General features: G+C 34.8%; 1 protein-coding gene across 1 annotated transcript in view; it reads right to left on the bottom strand.

Annotated features, from left to right (window-relative positions):
- LOC306859382 (uncharacterized protein) overlaps positions 1-22,901 on the bottom strand; it is a 28,418-nt gene extending 5,517 nt beyond the window's left edge. The window contains exons 1-8 of the mRNA XM_079400396.1: positions 22,658-22,901; positions 16,810-16,871; positions 15,968-16,207; positions 10,046-10,147; positions 6,555-6,611; positions 5,552-5,653; positions 5,330-5,387; positions 1,362-1,453 (exon numbers count right to left, since the gene is read on the bottom strand). Of these exons, the coding sequence (XP_079256522.1) occupies positions 1,362-1,453; positions 5,330-5,387; positions 5,552-5,653; positions 6,555-6,611; positions 10,046-10,147; positions 15,968-16,207; positions 16,810-16,871; positions 22,658-22,781 (837 nt within the window). The 5' untranslated portion in view covers positions 22,782-22,901. The remainder of the gene's footprint in view (positions 1-1,361; positions 1,454-5,329; positions 5,388-5,551; positions 5,654-6,554; positions 6,612-10,045; positions 10,148-15,967; positions 16,208-16,809; positions 16,872-22,657) is intronic.
- Positions 22,902-23,464: the final 563 nt, after the last annotated feature.

Genomic DNA, 23,464 nt, shown 5'->3' with positions numbered 1-23,464 from the left:
GGGAAATTTTTAGTTTTGTAAAGAAATTTATATCTAGAAAAGAATAAAATACAGCTCTGATCTACATTATTTAACTTCAAATTTCTGTTTCACTAATTTTAATGCATTGTGAAAAATACCAAGTCAAAAGTAAAAATGAAGTCACTAACCCATCAGCTGATATTTAGATTTTTACATCAATTTGTCAAATATTAATTCAGGCTGCCTAGAGTTAAGATATTTCTACACAAAACGACACTAAAAACACAAAATAACTCCTGGAAGTAAACAAAATGTCATGTGACAACAATATGGCATACTGGAATGCTTTTAGTTACTAAGGTTCTTAATAGCATACTACTCAAATTATTATATCCCACAGTACAATGGGCTTGAAGTGAGATCATTACTGCTACTGTGCAAAATTTTGGTATTTGGTAAGATTTTGTTAACGATTTTAAAAGAAGTCAATTATGCTTAAAGGCTGCATTTGTTCGATCATATATACAGTAAAAAAAAAAAAAAAAGTAATATTCAGAAATATTACAATTTATAATAACGTTTTTTTTTTTTTTTTTTGAATATATTTTAAAATGTAATTTACTCCTGTGATTAAAGCTGCCTTTTCAGCATAATTTCTCCAGTCTTCAATGTCACATGATCCTTCAGAAATCATTATAATATACTAATTTGCTGCTCAAGAAACATTTCTGATTATTATAGATGTTTAAAACAGTGCTGCTTCATATTTTTGTAAAAAAAAAAAAATAATAATAATTTGCTAGGATTTTAGTAACAAGATTCTGACAAAAGACATTTTTACACAATGTCATTAAAAATGCAAAATTATACTATTTAATAGTTTTTAATAACTAGACCCAACTCACTGACTAAAGTCACGTGACAACAATACACTACAGTCTGAAATCAATGTACACATACTCCATACTATTTCATCTGTACACAATACGCGTCACATCTCCACTATTGTGTATTCTTAAGCTTGTGCTCTGTACTACGGGAGGGTCCTGTCTCCTGTAGGTGTTTCCAGTCCTGCCCGCGAGACATATTGTGATAGATGAAGTCTGGTTTCCCCATCAGCCGCTCTATTGTTTGGGCTGTCGCACCCTTGAGATGGATTGGCCGGCACACATGCTTGACTGACAGCGCGACAGATCTCATGGAGGCTTGGCGTGACGGACGACGGCCAACAGGATGTGACGTCTCCTACCCTTGTTCCTCAGGTTCCTGTTTTGGCCTGGCAGGGAACCCTCAACTCTCACTAACCAAATAGCACCTTTGTGACAACTACCACTGGGGCACAATGGAGACATATTCACTGCGGCTTTTAAAGAAGAGCGATGGATAAATGATGTACTCACAAACTGGGTGGAGGAAGGAGGAAGTCCGGCATACATCGGGAGAGGATGACATGGTGGAGCAGAAGAGAAAGAGATAAGCACACAGGTGGATTTACATTTACACCGGATGTGCGGCAAAGTTTGTTTCAGAAATCATTCTGATATGCTGATTAGCTGCTCAAAGACAGTTTCTTATTATCAACAATGCTGCTTATTAAATATTTTTGTAAAACGTTTTTTTTTCCACTCTGGAATAGCAGTGTAAGAACTTGAAGCTGATGATGGTTACTGATGTACAGTAAAGATTGTTTTATTTTCGCTTGGGGGTAAAAAGAAATTCATGATACCTGAAAATAATGGTATCAAACAGTATTTAGGCATGGCCATATTAGCGATATTTCAGCACATTTTTACAGCCAAAAAAGGTCCATTGTCTATCGCCAGTATTGTAGAATATGAGCCCTCATTTTAGATAGAGTTTGCAGGTTTTATGATGGCAAATGTTAGACTTTTTTACGACCAGGTAGAGAAATTTTAAAGGAATAAATATAAATGGAAAACAATACGTCAATATTTTTCCTAAATGTAAATGTCTTGTATTAATGCTTCAAAGTTTGAAAAAATAAAACTTCCTTTTAATTCATTTTTCACTAAATAAATAAATATTTATTAACAAATAATATTTATGTATTACCTTCTGATCACAGTGGGGGAAAAACAACAACAACAAAAATTATAACAAAAAATGCTCTTCATCAGTATTCTTGTTTTTCAGTGCAAAACCCTAAAGATTCCTAAATCAAAATACATTTACCTGAGAAGCAAAAAGACCACAAATAAGAAGTCTTTTATGAGAATGTTTATGATGAAAATAAGATCTATGGGCTCAGAAAATTCAACTTAAAAGGAATGAAAACTTGTTTTCACTTTTAAGCATAAACTCAATTTTGTTAAATTGAGTTTATGCTTAAAAGTGAATTTTGTTAAATTTTTCAGAAAACAATATATATATATATATATATATATATATATATATATATATATATATATATATATATATATATATATAATTATTTTTTTTGGATGCAATTAATCGTTTGACAGCACTACTATGAATGTAATATTTTTCACTCTGATTTAAGAAGTTTTTAGGCCTTAATTTGTGGAGGGGTGAATTAAGACCCGCAGAAACCCTTTTAGGAAATAATGGCCATGTTGAACTAATTCATTCCCTAGTTTTAATTAATTCAAATCAAGGTAATGAATAAGAACAACATGACCACAATTTAGTAAAACAAGGGAACAAATTCTTAATATCCACATGTTATGTGTGGGACTCTCATGAAATTAACTCCAAACAAACGCTGTTTTGGTCCGATTTTGTTCAAAATGACGTCGCACCAGTTAATCTTTGATTTCTCTTGAAGTACATCAGGGCCTTTATCTTATTTGCGGCCAGAAAGCGAGCGGTCCTGCTCGAGTGGCTCAAAGCAAGGAGTGTTGACGTTGCATCTGAGATCGTGACTGTTTATTTATGGGCTTCACTGTGAGAGCTTCAATTGGAGTTTTCCCCCAAAGGAGCTTCCAATGTGTGAAAGGAAAACAGAGATAATGCGCGTTGTGTCGGGTTACGGGCTCGGGGTGATGTGTAACTTTAGCGACTGAGAGGCTAAAGGCAAAGCTTAACTACTTAAACTTAAGACTTAAACAATAGAAGTGGCAGAAAAGATCCAGGACAGCAAAAATGAGCATCCTTGAAAAAAGACCCAACTACTGTTTTGTCAGACAAACTCTACTTTAAAAGGTTGGAAAAGCTGACATTACAAATAATATTAAAGTCCATTTTTTGTCCATTTAGTTTGAGAACTTACAATGTCAAGTTTAGAGGTGAGTTTCCAACTAAGAAAATATTGAGCATGCTCAGTTTGATCAGCATTGATGCACTTGAATAATTTGTATTTTTATCAGATGTTTTAGCTCTATGTGGTGTTTTTGATTGTATTTTGTCATTAAATGTATGTTTCAAGTCACCATTAGAGTGATTCTTTTCAGTAAGATTTTTTTCATTTCAGCGTATACACACAACTTTCTTTGGTGTATAGAAGTAATTACTATTCTATATGCTCATACTTACCTGTATTTTTAGATTGCTCAACAAATTGATGCACAAGTTAGACAAACTAAGACAATTCTACACACCTAATACTTATATTAATTTAAAATGCAAGTTTATTGAATCTACAATTGAAAACATTAATTTTAAGTTCATAGAACATATGAAGTTTGAGGGTTTTTTTTCCAACCTCTGATTTTTTAATAATTTTTTTTTACAGGTAAAACACCTCTTAAACCATCATCTCGTAAGCACAGTCGCACTGTACCAAACCAAGAAGAGGTGGCTTGCTTGGCACGCCATCCCGGTTCAGGAAGGGGGGCATCAAAGCCACATGGGGGTCAGATTTACCACCTTCCTGAGGACACGGCGGCAATTGTTCTCCAATTAATCCCAGCCTGCTCTATTACTTTCAGATTATCTTTAAGTGGTTGAAGTCTTTGAGGTGAGCCCTAATCTCTCCCGCACTTCAATGGCCGCCGTTGTATCTTGTCTGCGCGGGGAAGGCGAAGGGCTTAGAGTTTCTTAGAAGGTGGTCCGACAAGGGACAGTGTGAGAACTCCGGCCCAGGCAAGGACCACAAACACCGGCTCAAAGCTCTTAAGCGCACAGGGGGGACAAATAAAAGGATTTGAGCTTGTTTTTGGGGGGTGAAGGAGCTAAAAAGCTATCTTTCATAATCCTTCTGAAAATAAGCCTTTGAAATGCATGATCGGGGTTGAGCTTTGCTCTTTGGTCTGTGTTGCACCTGGGTGCGAGAGTGGAAATTGTGGAAAGTCAGTAACCTTGTGAGGATCCACAGGGAATCGGCGGTCCAGAACTCTAGTTAACGTCATGTACGTCGCTGACGAGCTTCTCACCATGCTGGCAAACATTTAAATGTCCTGGAATGCACTCAATTATCAGTGCTAATGACCTGACACATAACGATGCTTTGTGTATGAGGAACTAACTAAAAAAAAATAATTTGTAGCTTTTCTAGTAACTAGATTTTCCAACGTGTGAGAAAATACTACATTGTGGTTTTTCTTGCCGTTTTGAATGAGAATGCTGCTTTACAGCCAGGCAAACGTAATAAAATGCGATCTCGACTTGGAAAACTAGTTTTTAAACAGTTTCCCCAACAATGAAAAAAAGACAAAAATTAAACTCACCCCCTTTTGGAAGTCAAATCCAGGATAAATAAAAGAAAGAAAGAAAGAAAGAAAGAAAGAAAGAAAGAAAGAAAGAGAGAGAGAGAGAGAGAGAGAGAGAGAGAGAGAGAGAGAGAGAGAGAGAGAGACAGAGAGAGACAGAGAGAGACAGAGAGAGAGAGAGAGAGAAATCCATTAATGAACAAAATTACAATGACAAAATTATAGCAAGTGGAAATTGTCATTCAAGACTTTGAGGTTTTGTGTATACTAGATCACCAGTTAAGTTTGGAAACATCTGCTCCTTTAATGGTAAGACTTTTTGACATTTGGCATTTCAGAAGATCAATGAAGTCAATAAAACTATCAAATATCACAAAATGGAAAGTTACTATTTAGTGATATATATATATATATATATATATATATATATATATATATATATATATATATATATATATATATATATATATATATATATATACACATACATATACATGTTTAATTTTAGTGATTGATTGAATTTTATTAATTTATTTTAACTAATTTATAATGTATTAATATAATTGTAATTAGTTAATCAATTTATCTTAGTTATTTTTTTAATATAGTCAAATTTAAAATATTTATTTTATATTTAAATTATTTAAAATATAGAACAATTCAAAAATTTATAACGATCTTATGTTGAGGTTTATAATATCATGAGAAATTTGAATTCAGACACATGTCCAAACTTATACTGTAACTTTTACTGTAAGTGCATTGTATGATTGGTTGCAAACTTACTGAGGTGAAGTCCTATTTTGTTCCGAGCATGTGAAAAGACCAAGAAACATTAATTATTAAAACTGAGCTTATGATATGAGACGCATGCATTCAAATTTCATTCATGTATTCGGGCAGAGAGGGACACACTATGCAACACATGACACTTAATGCGAACATATACTGATGCTATATACCTTTTTATTGGCCAGGGAGGAGTCTTGCTTCAGGAGCTGAGTGAGGTGAGACAGCTTGCCACTTGCTGCAGAGAACATCCACTCTTTCTCAAGAGGATCAAGCTATGAACGAAACAAACCAGAAAAGTTCTTTACATTACTGATATTACACTGAAATCAAATTTTAACATTTTATCTCACTCACTGCTTACAAATTACACTCCTACTAAAAAGTCTGAGGTCAGTCAAATGTTTTTGAACATTTTCAAGTCTCTCACCAAGGCTGCAGTTATTTGATCAAACAGTAGTTTTGTGAAATATCACAATTTAAAAGAACAGTTCTATTTTTATATAATAAAATAATAAGTAATATATTCCTGTGATACAAAGCTGAATTTTCAGCATCATTACTGCGGTCTTCAGTGTCACGTGATCCTTCAGAATTTTTTCTAATATGCCGATTTGCTGCTCAAGAAATATTTCTTAATATTTTCAATGCTAAAAACAGTTACGCTGCTTAATATTTTTGTGGGAACAGGATACCTTAAAAATGTCTTTACGGTCACTTTTGGTAAATTTAATGTGGTGAACAAAAGTATAAAGTTTCAGAAATTCCACATAATCCCAAACATTTACCATGGCAAATTATTATCATTATTTTTTTAATTTCATCAAACAGTAAGTAAATAATCATTTACCAGATGTTTTTATCCTACCAAACTTACAGTAGTTCTTAAAGGGAGACACCTGGAGTAACATGAGCTTAAATGTCTTAATCAAGGACACCAAATCTTTAACCGAACTGTTTTACTGTCAATTTATGATACACTAATATGCCATCTCCTTCAAAAAGTCTAGGAATCTTTCTGTGGTTTAATTACTTTTGATGACAGTGGTATATATAAGCCACAGTGTTATTGTCGCAACAGTAACTACAGTAACAAAAGGTATTTTTCTGTAAACACACCATGACAAATGTTTCTTATAATGTGCGTTATGATCAGTTATGTGTTAATACACTCACAGCCACAGCGGTGGATTCCAGACTGCCTCCACACTCCTCATCCTGCTCGGATTCACTCTGGGAAAGAAACAGGATATGATATGATTCACAAAATCACTTACAAAACCACCTGTCAGTATCAACTGCAGCTTGGAGGAGTCAGTGTGAAACTCTACAGTTAGTAACACAAATAATGCGACACGTTAAAGTGGGCGTTTGGGTTAGGAAGGTTCCTCTTTCTGTTCTGTAGTTGCGGCATGAGTGGAGAGAAACCCAGCGCTGTGAAGAATGAACGAACTGAAGCAAATAAACAACGTAAACAGTCCACAAAAGTCATCAGTACACACAGACATAAATAGACCCCAGCAAAGATGCGGTCAACACAGCAAATACAGGAAACATCCATAATGCCACTCTGTTTATCAGTACACAGACTCACACTGAATACCAGAAACAAAACTTCCAGGGACCTTTACCTCAAAAACACAACAAACCTGCTTGTGGAAATGGGAGAACAGTAAAAACAAAGGATAATTCCTCCAATTTGCCCTCTTGACAGGTCACACAACCACAAAAAAAAAACTCAGAATGATTGGCTCCAATGAGCACCAAATTGCTTTAACTATGCCTTTTGTTTTTTTATCGTACGTCGTTTTACCAGAAGCAGCTAGTTTTGTGAGCCAAAGCGATGGTCAATTTCTCTTTATGTATGTAAGTGTCAGTCAGGCTGATTAATGTGAGGGAAAATGGAGCGGTTGGGTCATTTTTGCAGCACACGTGATGGCTAATTGTTTTCAGGACAGCTGTAGAGTGTCTGAGACAGTGGGAAAACACTTGCACTCTTTCATATAGGCTTCAATAACTAGGTCTCTTTTCCGAAAACTGCGTGCAATATTTGTTTACCTGTGCTTGAATAGGAACTAAGCCAGACATATTTCCTTTTGAAACAAGAATAAAAAGAGCGGGTGAGTGACTGAATAATTGCATGCAAAATTATTATTTTTCCAAGTGGAAATCAACCAGATTGGTGACAAATAATCATATTAGCGAAACCAAAATACAGTAATGAATACGTCAATGAAAGAGATTCGCTGCATTGTAAAATATTAAAAAGATCACATTTTATGCAGATGATTTCAGCTTCAATGCATCATATGATTAATTCTTATGAAGGACTAGTCAGTTTCCTCTCGCTTCTTGGAAAGAGCTTTCGAGCGTGAAGAGCTTTCAAGTGTGAATCTTTCACTTAAACAGTTTGCAAGTGGTGCGGTTGAAAGAGAAACTTTAATGCAAAACAAAACATTTAAGGGTTTAAAGCTTTAAGAACAAAATATAAGACTCAATATTTACTTATATTACTATTGCTTAAAAAAAACAAATAATATATATATATTTGTTTTTTATATATATATAATAAAAAAATTAATTTAAATAAAGGAGATAAAATTAAATATTAAAAAAAGATAAAATCTTATGTTTTAACATCATGCTATTAGCTGCATCCCAGGTTAATCTGCATACAAATGTTCGCAGGGCACAGATGATCATATTCTCTATAATGAGGTGGAGCATGTTGCTGTTTTGCACAAGAATAGAAAGCTTCATTCAAATGTAAATGATTGTGTCTTTCATGCGGTCACCCCTGGCTGAAATAAGGCCTTTCAAAATCCAGTTATTTATTCTGGCGCCACCTTTTGGTTAGTCCTTGTATTACAGGAGCTCCTGAATTACGGTGTCTGCTCTTATTTGTTCATCCTTATTGATCATTTACCCAAAAGCTATGATAAATGACAAATAAGAATCTTGAGGAAAAAAGCTTCAAATGCATGTTGTAATTTCTTAGGAATTGATTGCTTATGCTAATGATTTTCAAAAGATTTTGCAAACGTATTTTCAAGAATTACCATTTCTTTTAAACAAGTATTCTAAGTGTTTAACTAAACTTACACTGCCCTCCAAAAGTTTGGAAATGCCCTAGAAAAGTGGGGTTTTGGACAATATTGGCATTAATCCTTTTTAATTTGTGATCATTTTGCACTGATAAGGAACAACAAACTACAAAAAAAATGTATCACATAAACAGTTTATACGTAGAAAAAAACTAAAATTTTTGATTAATCAAAATATCCAGCATTAGCAGCTATTATAGCTCTGCATAATCGGGGCATCCGAGCTGTCAGTTTATTCAAACATTGACTTTGAATTGGCAATCAATTGTTGAAGCTACAGTATTTATTTATTTTTTCTTCTTCTTACTGCCAAGAGCAGTAACCTGCTCTCAATCTGAACCCCCAAGAGCAGTTGGGGGTTCAGTGCCTTGCTCAAGGGCACCTCAGTCGTGGTATTGAGGGTGGAGAGAGCGCTGGACATTCACTCCCTCCACCTACAATCCCTGCCGGCCCGAGACTCGAACCCGCAACCTTTGGATTACAAGTCCAACTCTCTGACCATTAGGCCACGACTTCCCCTAAAATTAATATTAAGGTGTGCTCATCCAACAATCTTTTAAAAACATGGGCCAAGTTGAAACCAGTAACCAGGCGTCACAGCTGGCAAAGGGGCATGTCTGATATGACATGTATATATTGCCAGTATATCATTGGCCTTCAATGATAATATCAAGTTACTTTAATGTATTTGCACCAAAAAATGATAAGGATTTATGCTGATATCGTGCAAAACCACACTTTGCCAGAGGTGCTTCCAAACTTTTGGAGGGCAGTGTAAATCTGAATATTAAAAAAGGCTTGACACAGGCATGAGGGCCAACAGTGGGCCTCCCTGTGATGTCATTTCCTGTTTATGTCACATGACAACAAAATGGCTTCTTGAATGTTGACTACTTTTGCATTTAAAATTTGTTTAACTTATTTAAAAAACAGCTTCACCTGTTGTTTTTAAATACATAATATAATATTTTTTAGAGTGCGGGACTTTATTGTAGTTTTTGATTATAAATATATAGGTCTTGCATCTAATTAGCTGGAAAAATCTAAATTTACTTGGCAAAAAACAAATTATATTGTAATTCATATAATTTTGTAATTTATAATTGTAATTTTAAATATGAAATACTATTATATTACTTTATAAAATATTATTTTATAAATGTTATATTATTATTATTGTTATAATATTATATACATTGTTCTTTATTATTATTATTTTTTCTTTCTGGATGGTAAAGCCTGCTAGACATTTAATTCAAGCCCAGGATAAAACGTCAAAATCAATTTTAATTAAAATATTTTAATAACATTAAATCACAAAAGATATATTAAAGTCATTGTCTGTACAAAATGTTGTTTTTTGTTTGTTTTTAAGTACATACAGATATGCCATTGACCCTTCTATTTCTAGTTCAATGTTCTAGTGCTTTTATGACAACTAAGAGAAGCTTGTTCTAAATCATTACAATTAGTTCCATTTCAGACTGAGCAACAGAAACATCTTAAATAGTGTGTGATCAGTTTGAAAAAACAAATAAGGTACTCATGCAACTTGACTCTAACCTTTGACCCTGAATCCTTGTCGAGTTCATCTTCTCGGTCTGAGGCTGAAAGCTCCTCTGGTTTCTCCTCTGCTGCTGGCGGTGAGAGGGTGCTGTCTGCCTGCTAATCACAAGAAAAGCAGAAGTTACACTTCACTGTGCTCAAATCAGCTGATGCTGACAAAATACCACGTCAACGGCCAAACTCATTCTCAGTAGACATTCACTCCTCTTCATACTGAGATCAGGAAAACCAAACTATAGGAAGATGGTGTTTTCATTGCTCAGAAATAAATGCAGCTACTTTCATGCTTTCATATAGTAGGCTATGTCTGTTTAACAGTTTTCTAGACAATTTCAAAGTGACTGAAATAAGCACTGACAGGAAATTCACACTATTGTGTTGAACTATATTCGCTGATGAGCTCTGTGTGTGAAAACTGCCACTCATCAACAGTGTTTTCAACAGAATCTACCATCAAAGTTTATATATATATATATATATATATTAGTCTTGAGTTATAAATTTAATTTCAATTTATTTTCATTTTTCATTTTGTTTTTAGTTTAATTTGATTTTTTTGTAGTAGTAGTAGTAGTAGTAGTAGTTAGTAGTTTTAGTGCTTCAACTTGTTTCAGTTAGTTGCCGAGGCAATATTTCAAATCTTAATTTGAAATTTTATTTAAACATAACATACATATATGTGCGTGCACATAGAAAAAATGTATCATCTGTATAAATGTTAATGTTATTAACTGAATATATTAACAACATTTTCAATCATTTTACTTTAAATTCTCATAATATGGACCCATAATGGATATGCTTATGTTTACCTTTATAGAGTATACCACATTTTCACATTAAATTTGCTTTCATTTACATTTTGAATTAAACTTGTTTTTAGATTTTCAGTATTATTTTTTAATTTTAAAATTAATTTTATTTTTTCATTTTTATTAGATTTATTTATTTTTATAGAATATTAGTATATTTATTTATTTATTTTTTCCTCTTGCTGCAGCCTGCGGTGGACATCCAACCCCGCCCACATCCAAGCGTGACATCACAAGCCACGCCTGTGTCCAAATACGTCACATATTTATTATTTTGAAACAGGAAAAAGCGTCGACAAGAAGATAAATCTAATTGTTTGCAAACTGCTAAAAACAAGAAGTTTGCTGTGTTGGTAAGAAAAAAAAAACATCTTTGGTCTTTACGAAGATTTAAAACGTTGACAACTTGAATGTGTGCATCGTTTGTGGGCATGTGTAGACAACAGTTCAGCATGCTTGTGTTTTCAACTGTACACAGGCACGTTATTACTTAGATATCAGTAACACAAATATGTATGCATGTGTGTGTTTGTGTGAGTGTGTGTGTGTATGAGTGTGTTATCCAGCAAGAAAGTGAAATGATGTGGTTCCTCAACCAAAATACTGTGCAAGGGTTCTATGATCAGTGTCATTAAAAATATAATATGTATGGGGAGAGTTAAATACATATGTGAGAGGGATAGAGTGTGTATACGAGTAGGTAAGAGTGCTATGTATTATAAAAAAAGGCTTATTAAAAAAATTGCACATTCAGAGTTCATTTAATGTCATAAAAATCAGTGCACTATATATTTATTAGTGCCCTGATTCTTACAACATATAATGAATGTTGACTGAATGTGCAATTTTTTTATAACACTCATCTCACCGACCCACACACACACACACACGATATTTTTAATGATATACACTGATCACAGTACCCTTGCACAGTAACTTGGTTGAGCAACCACATCATTTCACTATGAATTGCTGGATAACTCTGTGTTTGTGACAAATTATCTTTGTATTATTCAATATGAATGGAAAGATCACATAATGATTGTCAATCTTTGTTTGCCATGTTTTACACATTTTTGGTCCTAGCCTGATGCAGAGCAGTTCTGCTGGGATGAGGGGTTCCTGCTGCTGTTTCAACAGTAAAGAAAGGTATGGAGGTATTGTGGGAGCATTTCTCTAGATACTGTAGTGATTGATTTTGTGGTTTAAAATCAAAAATATTCTTGTATGCAAAATTATGAGGTAAATACTATTTAGTATGACAAATATTTAGTGGACCAACACACACGTATTCTGTATTTTTAACAGGTGCGCCAAGAGGACATAAAGTGGAAGTTTGTAAGAGACATTGGCCCAGTGTAGTGCTGGATACAGAGTCACCGTGAGTTATTCTGTGGGGATGTGAAAGGGCCTGCCTTACTCCAGATGGACAGTAAAAATCAACAAAATGCCATCAAAAACTACCTGGGGTCGAATCGGATGAAGCAAGAGATGTCTTTTTATTCATCTCTCAGGACCTGAAATCACATTGAGTCCATTGTGAAAAAGGCCCAGCAGAGGTTGTACTTCCTTCACCAGCTGAGGAAGTTCAACCTGCCACAGGACTTACTGAAACAGTTCTACTCTGCCATCATCGAATCTGTCCTCTGCACTTCTATAACGGTCTGGTTCAGCTCAACTACCAAATCTGACCTCTGAAGACTACAGAGGGTAGTCCGTACTGCTGAGTGAATCATTGGTACAACCCTCCCCACTCTACAAGAACTGTACTTATCCAGAGTGAGCAAAGGGGCTGGTAAAATCACTCTGGACCCCTCACATCCAGCACACTCCCTCTTTGAACTGTTACTGTCTGGTCGACACTACAGAGCTCTGAGCACCAGAACGACCAGACACAGGAACAGTTTCTTCCCTCAGGCCATATCTACCTCACAAACAGTTAAATGTTCTCCCCACTGTGCAATAAAACATGTGCAATACCAATACATCTATCCACATTCCCTTGTATAATTTATATATAGCACATCTGTACAATACAATATTCTGATTGTTTGAGTATCCGGAGGAGCTGGACACATTCATATCAAATTGTCTTGCTGAACAAGGATTGAAAGTCCATGCCATGTTTCTGTGAATAATCTAACAAGGCAAGGAATCTCTCTATGTAGTTTATGTATGTATGTGTACTGCATTTCAAGAACTGTTTATCTGATCATTCAGCTGTTCATTTATGATAGTTGGAACTTATCTCTTATAGAACATATGTTTTTTGTAAAAATTTAAATTTAACTATTTTTGTAAAATAATAAATATGAAAATACATAAACAAGCAAGATATGTCTGTTTATTCATCTTTAAATATGTGGAGGACCTGGACACACTTCATATGAAGTTTGGTTGATGTACAAGGCTTGAATGTCAATGCCATGTTACTTGATATAATCGATCAAAGCAAGTAATCTCTATTTAGCATATGTATGTGCAGTCTAATGCATATGGAGAATTGTCAATTATATCATTCAAATGTTAACAATTGATGATAAGTGGAACACCACATCTTTAGAAAATTAAATGACAATTATAAATTATAACAATGTGTTGTGACTTTTACAATAACAAAATCTAATTGTACCCTTTAAATTTGATTAATCTAAAAGGTGTCTCAATAGTAATAAATGAGAATTTATGTCATTACATATATGAATAAGGTAAGGTGTAGAGGTTTTTTATTACAATTAGCCTAATTTAATCAACCAATGCATGTGTTTTACAGGATGTTGCGATGACAAAATCAGCTCCATACATTAGACATATTAAATATATTAGATTTAAGTTGTGCCATTTTAGCTTAGACATCCTTTAGACAAATAAGAAAACGTGTATTAGTAAAACGAAAGGCAACATTGTTTTATTTAGATCCCCGAAAAGGCTGTAAATTACTTCGACATAACGTTACTTTCGGGTTTTCCCGGTACGGGGAATCACAAGAGGTGACGTATGTGATAGGGACGTGGTTTCTGACGTAACGTTTTGACGTGGGCGTCACTGTATTGGTAAGGGCGTGGCTTGTTACATCACATTTGGATGTGGGCGGGGTTGGATGTCCACCGCAGGATGCAGCGAGCCCTACTTGCTTTTTCCCCCAGTTAGGTACTTTTAGTGCTTCAACTTGGAAGTTGCAGAGAGGCAATATTTTTTTTAAGTTTTTCCATCAAATATGTATATTTTATTTCAATTAACTTTTTTAATTTGACTTTTGTTTAACTATAATAGTCTACAAGACCACAGGAACCAGATGAGTCCTTTGCACAATCTGACTCTGCTTTAGCCTAGATTTACACTGCTGATTTTGTCTGGCCAGAGGTGAATGACACCATTTCGACACCCTATTTCCCCGTCTAAATACTGTAAAGCTGATGTAAAGCCACCCAGTTTTACATCAAGCTGATGTAAAGCTGCTTTGACACAATTTGCATTGTTAAAAGCGAAATACAAATGATAGTGATATAATAACCCTATCATCGGCTCACAAATTCCCATAATGAGCACTCAATGAACATGCTTATGATGTAAACCATCACAGATTTGCATGAATAGTTGTGTTTACCAATAATAGTAATGTGAATGTTGTGCCGTGACAGTTGTGTGCAAACTTTAACCTACATACTCAATAGTAATACTCAAAAGTGAGGTTTTTGTCAAGGCTGCCACACAGAGATGCCAACCTCACAGGTTTAAATGATCCAAAGATGCTTCCTGGCATCATAGATATGTGAAGATTATCTTAAAACCAAGCAAAAAATAGCAATTAATCATTCCAAAATGAAATTTTACATGCCCACTATACTCTCCCTTGCTGAAGTCTTAATATGTGGTTCAAAATAACGTCTTTAACAGCTGAAGTCCTACAGCTAAAGATAAGGCAACTGAAACACTATGTTATCTGCTTTTGACAAGCTTTTTCTTATCACCAGCTGCTTCTTTAATCCAGACTAGAAAAGCTTTAGCAAACAGTCGGAGGAAAAACACTGGATTCTGAGTGATATCCAAGAAAATGATTAATAGAGACCTGAATTTCACAAGAGTTTTATACTATTTTAGTTGATGTGAAGATGTCATGCTGGTCTAACTGAGACAATGACAAATACTTGACAACAATAACATCTTACATTCAAGCAGAGCTTTAAATATTATGTTTAAATGGAACAACGTCACATCACAGAAACCTGATGAAATACTGTGGTTAAATCACTCATCCAGATTCCTCTTTAGTTCTTGTTGCTTCTTCTTTAGGTTTTTTTTTAGTAAAATCATAAGATGTCATGATGTGTCATGTATGATAACACGGATGTGACAAAAGTAGTCACTGAGCTATAAGGGAGGTTTTACTTGATGTTTACTCCTCTTAAAGAAACAGTTCACCTAAAAATGAAAAAATTAACTTGTGAATGGGTGCCGTCAGAATGAGACAGCTGATAAAAACATCACAAGCAAGCCACACCACTCCAGTCCATAAAATACCGTCTTGTGAAGTAAATAGCTGTGTGTTTGTAAGAAACAAATCCATCAATAAGGCATTTTAACTTTAAACCATTGTTTACGGCCAAATCCATAATCCATAACACTTTAATGAAAAAGCCCATCCCCTGTTGTCCTCTCACATCAAAATCCACCGACATATCTGTTTATATCCGTTTATAACTGTTTTCACTTGTAAACTGTGCTTGATCAGTGCATATTTCTCTCCCGATTCTGACGAGATGACTTTTTTTACTGAAGAAAGCAGTATAATGGTATTTGATGTTAAAAGCGTCTTAACTATGTTAATTGATGGACTGGAGCCATGTGGATTGCTTGTGGATTATTGTGATGTTTTTACCAGCGGTTTGGACTCTCATTCTGACGGCACCCATTCACTGCAAAGGATCCATTGGTGAGCAAGCGATGTAATGCTAAATTTCTCCAAAATGTGTTCTGAAGAAGAAAAACTCATCTACATCTCAGATGGCCTGAAGTTGTCAACAAATTTGTATTTTTAGGTGAACTATTCCTTTAATACTGTTCTATGATGAGTAAAACAGAACCATTATAATCAATAATCACTCACATCATCTGTATGGGTCGGTTCTGGTGCCTCTGTGACTGTAATCATGGGTCCTGAGCACCAGGCCACCCGTGCTGGTTTCTGAGCTGTTGGGTTACGGTTCTGCACTGGATTGGAGACCTGGAGATCATTTTGTGGGTTCGGATGAACCGACTTGATTGATTCTCCTCCCTTTCCAGCGCCAGACTCCTGCTCTTGCATTTGCTGTCTATACTTCTTCTTGAGGACGAGATATTTCTCTCCCTGTAATGAAAAAGGAACCATTACCTTAATTCTGTTATTTGAAAAAATAAAAAAATAAAATTCTTGCCTACCCCAGCTCTAGAATGATTGAGCAGAATCATGTGACACTAAAGACTTAAGTAATGATGCTGAAAATTCAGCTTTGCATCACAGGAATAAATTCTATTTTAAAATATTATTTTCAAAATATTTCACTGTATCAAATAAAAGCACTCTTAGGGAGTATAAGAGATATCCTTTAAAAAGTCTTACTGACCCCAAACTTATGAATGGTAGTGTATGGCTGGAAAACAATAGATTACAGTTGAGAACAGACTGAAAGTGATCTCATCCGAGGGAAAGTACACATGTGGGACAATGATCCAAGATCATAAGGGTGTGGTGTATAGTATTAATGTGAGAAAGTGAAGACCATCCCACTCACTGAGTAAATAATGAATTACCGTGGGAAAAGAGTTCTCTGCGGCTATTCTTCAGGGACGGGGAATAAAATATGATAGTATTACACATGCAAAAATGCCCTAATGATTATATAATCAGACTGAGGGAGGAGTTGATTAGTTAAAATTGTGCAATAATGATTAGACAACACTTGTACTCACATTCTCAGATTTCACAACTGCAATACGATCAATGATGAGTTTGAACTCTTCTCTGTATTTGGCTGGAGGGAAAAAAAGAGAGATTAAAGTATCATAAGTATGCGCATGCAAACATTTTTCCCCAGCATGTTTTCTAAATTTATCTTAGGAGAAAGGTTACTCGTACAATATGACCTTGCATTCGTTCTTTCCGTTGAAAATCTACACTCAGCTTCAGAAGAAAACCCAAAGCATGCCAGAGGCTAGAATTAAAACCTGTATGGCTTTCTTCTTTGAAACACAAAATTTGTTACATTTTGTAATTATCCTTTTTTATTTTGTGTTCCACTGAAAAAAGAAAGTCACACAGGATTGGATGGTGATGAGGGCGAGTAAAAGATGACAGAATTAGCATAACTTTAAAGGAATAGTTGACAAAAAAAAATGAAAAATTGCTGAAAATTTACTCATCCTCAGGTCATATAAGATGTAGTGAGTTTGTTTTTTCATCGCAACAGATTTGCTCACCAATGGATCCTCTGCAGTGAATGGGTGCCGTCAGAATGAGAGTCCAAACAGCTGATAAAAACATCACAATAATCCACAAGTGAACCGCATGATTACAGTTCATCAATTAACGTCTTGTGAAGTGAAAAGCTGCATATTTGTAAAAAAATAAATCCACAGTTTCAGTGTTTTATCTTTAAACTATCAAAATACTAGTGCATAATCAATGATGATGCTTCCTCCGGGGAAAAATCCTTCTCTTGTTGTCTGCTCATATCAAAATCCACCAACATATTTGTGTAGAACTGTTTTTGCTTGCAAATGGTGCTTGATCTGTGCATATTTCTCTCCCGTTTCAGACAAGACAACTTCTTCACTGGACAAAGCAATATTATGGATAGAGGACTAGCTGGAAGCAACGCTTTGATGACAAAAATGCCCTGATGGATTTGTTTCTTACAAACACGCATCTTTTCACTTCACAAGATATTAATTGATGGACTGAAGTGTGGATTATTGTGATGTTTTTATCAGCTGTTTGGACTCTCATTCTGACGGCACCCATTCACTACAGAGGATCCATTGGAGAGCAAGTGATGAAATGCTAAATTTCTTCAAATCTGTTGCGATGCAAAAAAAACTTATCTACATCTTAGATGGCCTAAGACTACATTTTCAGCAAATGTTCATTTTTGGGAGAACTACTTCTTTAAAAACAACATTTCCCGATTTGTGATTGAAATCAAACCTTGAACACTTGTTTATTGATTGATTTGTTCTGTGCGCACGTTTTTGACTGGAAAGATTAGCTGTGTAACGTTTGGCACAAACAATGGACTCTGATTCCTGGCCTGTGGGAGTTTGTGATGTTATGCAACATCACTTTAGCACAGACTGACTGCAGCAGGGAGAAACCAGAAACTGGCTCGAATTACTATACAAGAATAGAAAATGATTAAATGACAGCGAGGGAACATAGCTGCACAAACAAATCCTTCATTACTGCTGTGCTCATATGCCTTTTCAACAACCATTCCCAATGGGTCATCACTCAGATGCACCCAGCGCTGGGTTAGTTTCATTTATATCCCAAGAAGATATTTTCCATTTTTCAATTTCATTCCATTGCTCTAAGTAGAATATATTTTCCTTTAATTGGTTCACAACACGTAAAAAGACCTATAGTGGTGTAATGAGCTTTGACATGAGTTATAGGTAGCTGCTCTCATGGAGTTCATTAAAGATTCAATAAAAGATTCATCAGACTGATTCAAATGGGTCATGAATGAGTCATTAAAAGAACCAACTAATAAGAGTCATTTGTTCATGAACCGGACTACACAGGTGGTGCTGCTGATATAATGATCTATAAAAAAAATTCACTTCAAGTCATTTATTAATTGGTATTATGAACTAATAATTGTATTGCTGATGAACTTAATATACAGTGACGTAGCAAGCTTTGACATGATGGAACTTGCCATTCATTAAGTGAATCATATGCTGATTCAATCTGATTGAGTTCATTCAGTAAAAGATTCATCAGACTTATTCAAACGGGTAACTGCCAGCTGAGTGAACAAATCATTACAGGAATTGACTCATAACAGTCATTTGTTCATGAATCAGACTACACAGGTGGTGCTAAAATATTGACATATAATAAACTAGTTTTTTAAATGTCAAATATGCGTTTCTTAATAATCGATGAGCTAATGAACTAAAGATGTTACTGCTGATCAACATTATGAATATAGCGATATAATGAGCTTTGAGATGGAACATGCAGTTCAGAAAGCGAGCCATTATTCAGTAGCCGTTCATTCAGTAAAAGAATCATAAGACTGATTCAAACAAGTGACTGCCAGTCACCAGAACGAGTCATTAAAAGAAGTGACTCATAAGAGTCATTAGTTCATGAATCAGACTACACAGGTGGTGATTGTTTGTTTTTACATGCACAGCAGACCATGAGGAGCGGGAGTTCAGGAAACGCTGCTGTAATGCATCATGTCAGTAATATGTAAACACAAGATATGAACCCCATGAACTGAATTTGAGTACATACGTTTCATATTTCTGACATGGCATGAACATACCATCATTCTTGCATTTTGCCTGAACTGCTTACTTCAATTCTGCGGTGATTCACGACCCACAGGTTGAAAACCGCTGCTCTAGCTGTAGCTCTACATGGTCCTGTTTACTTTTTATATCACACAAAGGCTTCTGTTTGCAGAAGCTGTTTTACTCGATCCTAGCTATATTTTCTGTGAAATAGTTATTTTGTTGCCACGGCAACAGACATTCAATGCTAGACCTTGAACCGCTTTGTCATCATGCAAGCTTATTCTGAAGTATTCATCTTTCAAATGAACATAAATATATACAAAGAATCTCTCATAACATATTTTGTGGATAGCATAGTCTATGTCCGGGCTTTTCCATCTTTAAGATGTCACTGATCCCTAAATTTATTCACTCTCACCCAAGGCACTATAAGACTAAAATCAATATATTGTGAAAAAAATTATATATTTTTTTATAAAATTTAAATATATTTATTTTTTATAAAATATAAAAATATTTAATTTTTTATTTTTGAATCAAATTTTATTTAAAAAAACTTATTTAAAAAAATATATTTAGTCTAATCTTTTTTATTATTCATTTACACTGTTTTGCTCTAATAGTATTGATATCTTTTATTATACTGATATAGAACAAGCAGGCCTTTTTAATAATTGATGACTTTATGAACTAATGGTTTTATTGCTGGTGAACATGAATTAATAAAATGTCATTTACATTGAACAATAAAATAAAAATAAACTAATTATTTCCCAGAATCCCATTAGTTTTATGAAATATTTTACTCTTTTTGTGTCAACAAACATACTTAAAAGTAGACTGGGTATGCTGTTGAACTTTCAAAAACATCACATTCACATATTGTGATATATAAAGGGTTAAAAATGAGAATCACTTAAACTGGACTGTGCCAAACAGCCAAAATATATCAGGACTAGGATCTTTAAATAGAGAATGTACCCTACACAACCTTTCCGTTTTCCTGCCAGGGGAAAAGACAGGGATGACATTGCAACACAGCATCCACAACAACAGGAAACCTTAAGGGAAGTCAACACTTAACAGTTGCAACCCGCAGAATTCCTGTCACGGTGCTGAGAGGCACACAGTTTAGATTTCTCAGCAAATTTATTAGTCTATGCTTGCCAACTACATGAGGACTCTATGTTCCCACACAGAATATAGCAACTGCCCGGGATACTATCAAAACCACCATCCTAAAAAGGACTGGAATCATTATAACTCTAGAATTAGAGCATGTCATGCAGGCTGCTGAGGTAATCATCTGGTACCATCTGACATGGCTAACCAATTATCATAATTATTCTTGAAGGCAGATTTTGAAACCTCTGTGCACAAACTGTACCGGCACAGCTGGACGAGGCATTATAAGCCATTACGGATAATTGTTTCATAAATTTATGTTTGACACATGTATGTAAGATTAAATGCAACATCATCTAATGTAATTACTTATGAGAACATGTTTTCTTGGCCCACTTTGCTGCACCCTTCTTTGCCGACACGCTATGCCATTTTTACATTAATATTTAATGTTCATAAACACAACACTAGCGTTCAAACAACATTCGTTTTCTGTGGCAGATGCTGATATCTATAAAATGGGATTTTAAGCCTTATTGAGTAATGTAATAAAATATCCAAAAATAAATCGCCTCATTAAAGGAACACTCCACTTTTTTGAAAATAGGCTCATTTTACAACTCCCCTAGAGTTAAACCATTTTTCAAAACCCATTCAGCCGATCTCCGGGTCTGGCGGTAGCACTTTTAGCTTAGCTTAGCATAGATCATTGAATCGGATTAGACCATTAGCATTTGGTCATTAAAAATGACCAGAGTTTTGATAATTTTCCTATTTAAAGCGTGACTCTTCTGTAGTTAGCACAGCAGGCGCAATGATATTACGCAGCGCCTGAAAGTAGTTCACAGCTATATCATAACTGTTTTTACCTAGCTGTGAACTACTTTCAGGCGCTGCGTAATATCATTGCGCCTGCTGCACCCATTGTACGGCAGCAAAGTTCCTAGAAAATCGCAACTTTTCATTTTCCACCGGTCTTAGTGCACAATGTAACTACAGAAGAGTCAAGCTTTAAATAGAAAAATTATCGAAACTCTGGTAATTTTTGATGACCAAATGCTAATGGTCTAATCCGATTCAATGATCTATGCTAAGCTAAAAGTGCTACCGCCAGACCCGGAGATTGGCTGAATGGATTTCGAAAACGGTAAAACTCAACCGTTTAACTTTAGGGGAGTTCTAAAATGAATATAATTGAAAATTTCCCCAAAAAAGTGGAGTGTTCCTTTAACTGACAAAGATGTTGAAATTAGTGCTAATTAGGTGCAAATAATCTAAAAATGATCAAATATTGGACAATTGATCAGCTGACACAAGTATAAAACAACAACCGATTCATTTAGGCCATCAGAAAAGCATAAGCAGACAAATATTTGTCAGCATTAATAGCATTTATCCATTTAAGACACTGAAAGTGATACCTTGATATTGTGAATGTAGTGATACTCTGATTAAAGCAAGGAAAAGAGTCTCTTCCTTGTGCCAATTACATATTTCTTCAATAGTTAACAACTTTCTATATAATATCACTCAGATTTACCATTATTCTGATTTATAGAAATTGGAGTATCAGCTTACTCTGGTTATTAAGGCAATCAGTTTAGTGTGTTGCATAATTCACTCTGACTGTATTATGATAAATACTGGAATATGAATCAAACTGTAAACAATATTGTATTTAGAACTCAACTGTCATGGTTTGGGAATGAGGAGCAAAAGGAAATGACAATTCCATGCGTAATTCTATCTGTTGGTAGCTTTTTAATCTAAAGCAGATGTTTGCCAGTTACTTCAGAGTTTTTTGAGAGAGAGAGAAACTAAATACTATACCTGAGATTGTTCTAGAGTTCAAAATGACAGAATGTGCTCCCAAAAACACCTCATTAACGCAGCTTGCAACTCTACACAATTAAAAGAGCTATTCTAGCGCGTCTGTTGCGTCGCGTCTCAAGCGTTGCGTTTGCGTGTCAAATTAAAAATTGATTTAATTAAAGCACCTCACCAAAACGAGTCTCGAGACCACACAAGTTCTGTTTCATTCAGTTAAACTAGCGTCTCTAAACGCAAAACGCGTCTGGTGTGAGTGAGCGCGCGTCGCGTCGTGCTTGCCGTGAAGACACAAGGCTGTAAAGCGAATGTGAAAAATGTCATATTCTCATTTACTCACCACGTAGCTGCAAATCGCTATGGTTTATAAAATGCTTATATGTTTTGGACAGATCTGAATTTTTTACTTTTCCTCCAGAGGAACAGATGTAATCCAGTAAGGATGTTTCACAGATCTCGCCCATCTCTGTCAGGGAACTCAAACCAAAATGTAATTTTATAACAGATGTGATGTAGTCGAGATGGGTTCTTCTCGAAGATGCTGAAGCATGGCTTTAAGCTAATTACTGAAGAAGAAAGTGTACACTGACTGGCCAAGTTCACTCCACCCTTATCTGCAAACAGAACCTCCTACAGTTAACCCTTTGTGCTCTGAAGACTAAAAGAACATTAATAAAGGATAAATAATTTCATTTGCATCTTATAATGACATAACCATCTCTATAAACACTCTTTATACACTAAATAAACATTATATGATTTTAGATACAGACAAAATTATTTAGGAACATAGGAACACATTTAGGCTATACTTTTTTTTATTAAAATATCTATGAAATATAAACAAAATATATAAAATAAAAGTAATATAAAAGCAAACAAAATATATATAAAACACATATTATGGAATATTACATATTAAATTTAAAAGTTTTTTAAATTATATTTTCTGAAGAATTATATTGGCTATATAATAAAATTATATATATATTGTATGTATATATATATAGAGAGAGAGAGAGAGAGAGAGAGAGAGAGAGAGAGAATACAAGTAATGAAAAACATATGAAAACATTTAACCTTTGAAATGTGTTTCAGTTCTGTCAGCTGACAGCTTACCCCATATAGTTTAACATTATGAGCTGTT

This window comes from Barbus barbus (genome assembly GCF_936440315.1).
Source record: "Barbus barbus genome assembly, chromosome: 40".
Taxonomy (NCBI): domain Eukaryota; kingdom Metazoa; phylum Chordata; class Actinopteri; order Cypriniformes; family Cyprinidae; genus Barbus; species Barbus barbus.
The sequence above is the reverse complement of the archived record's forward strand: the minus strand, read 5'-3'. Positions and strand labels throughout refer to the sequence as shown.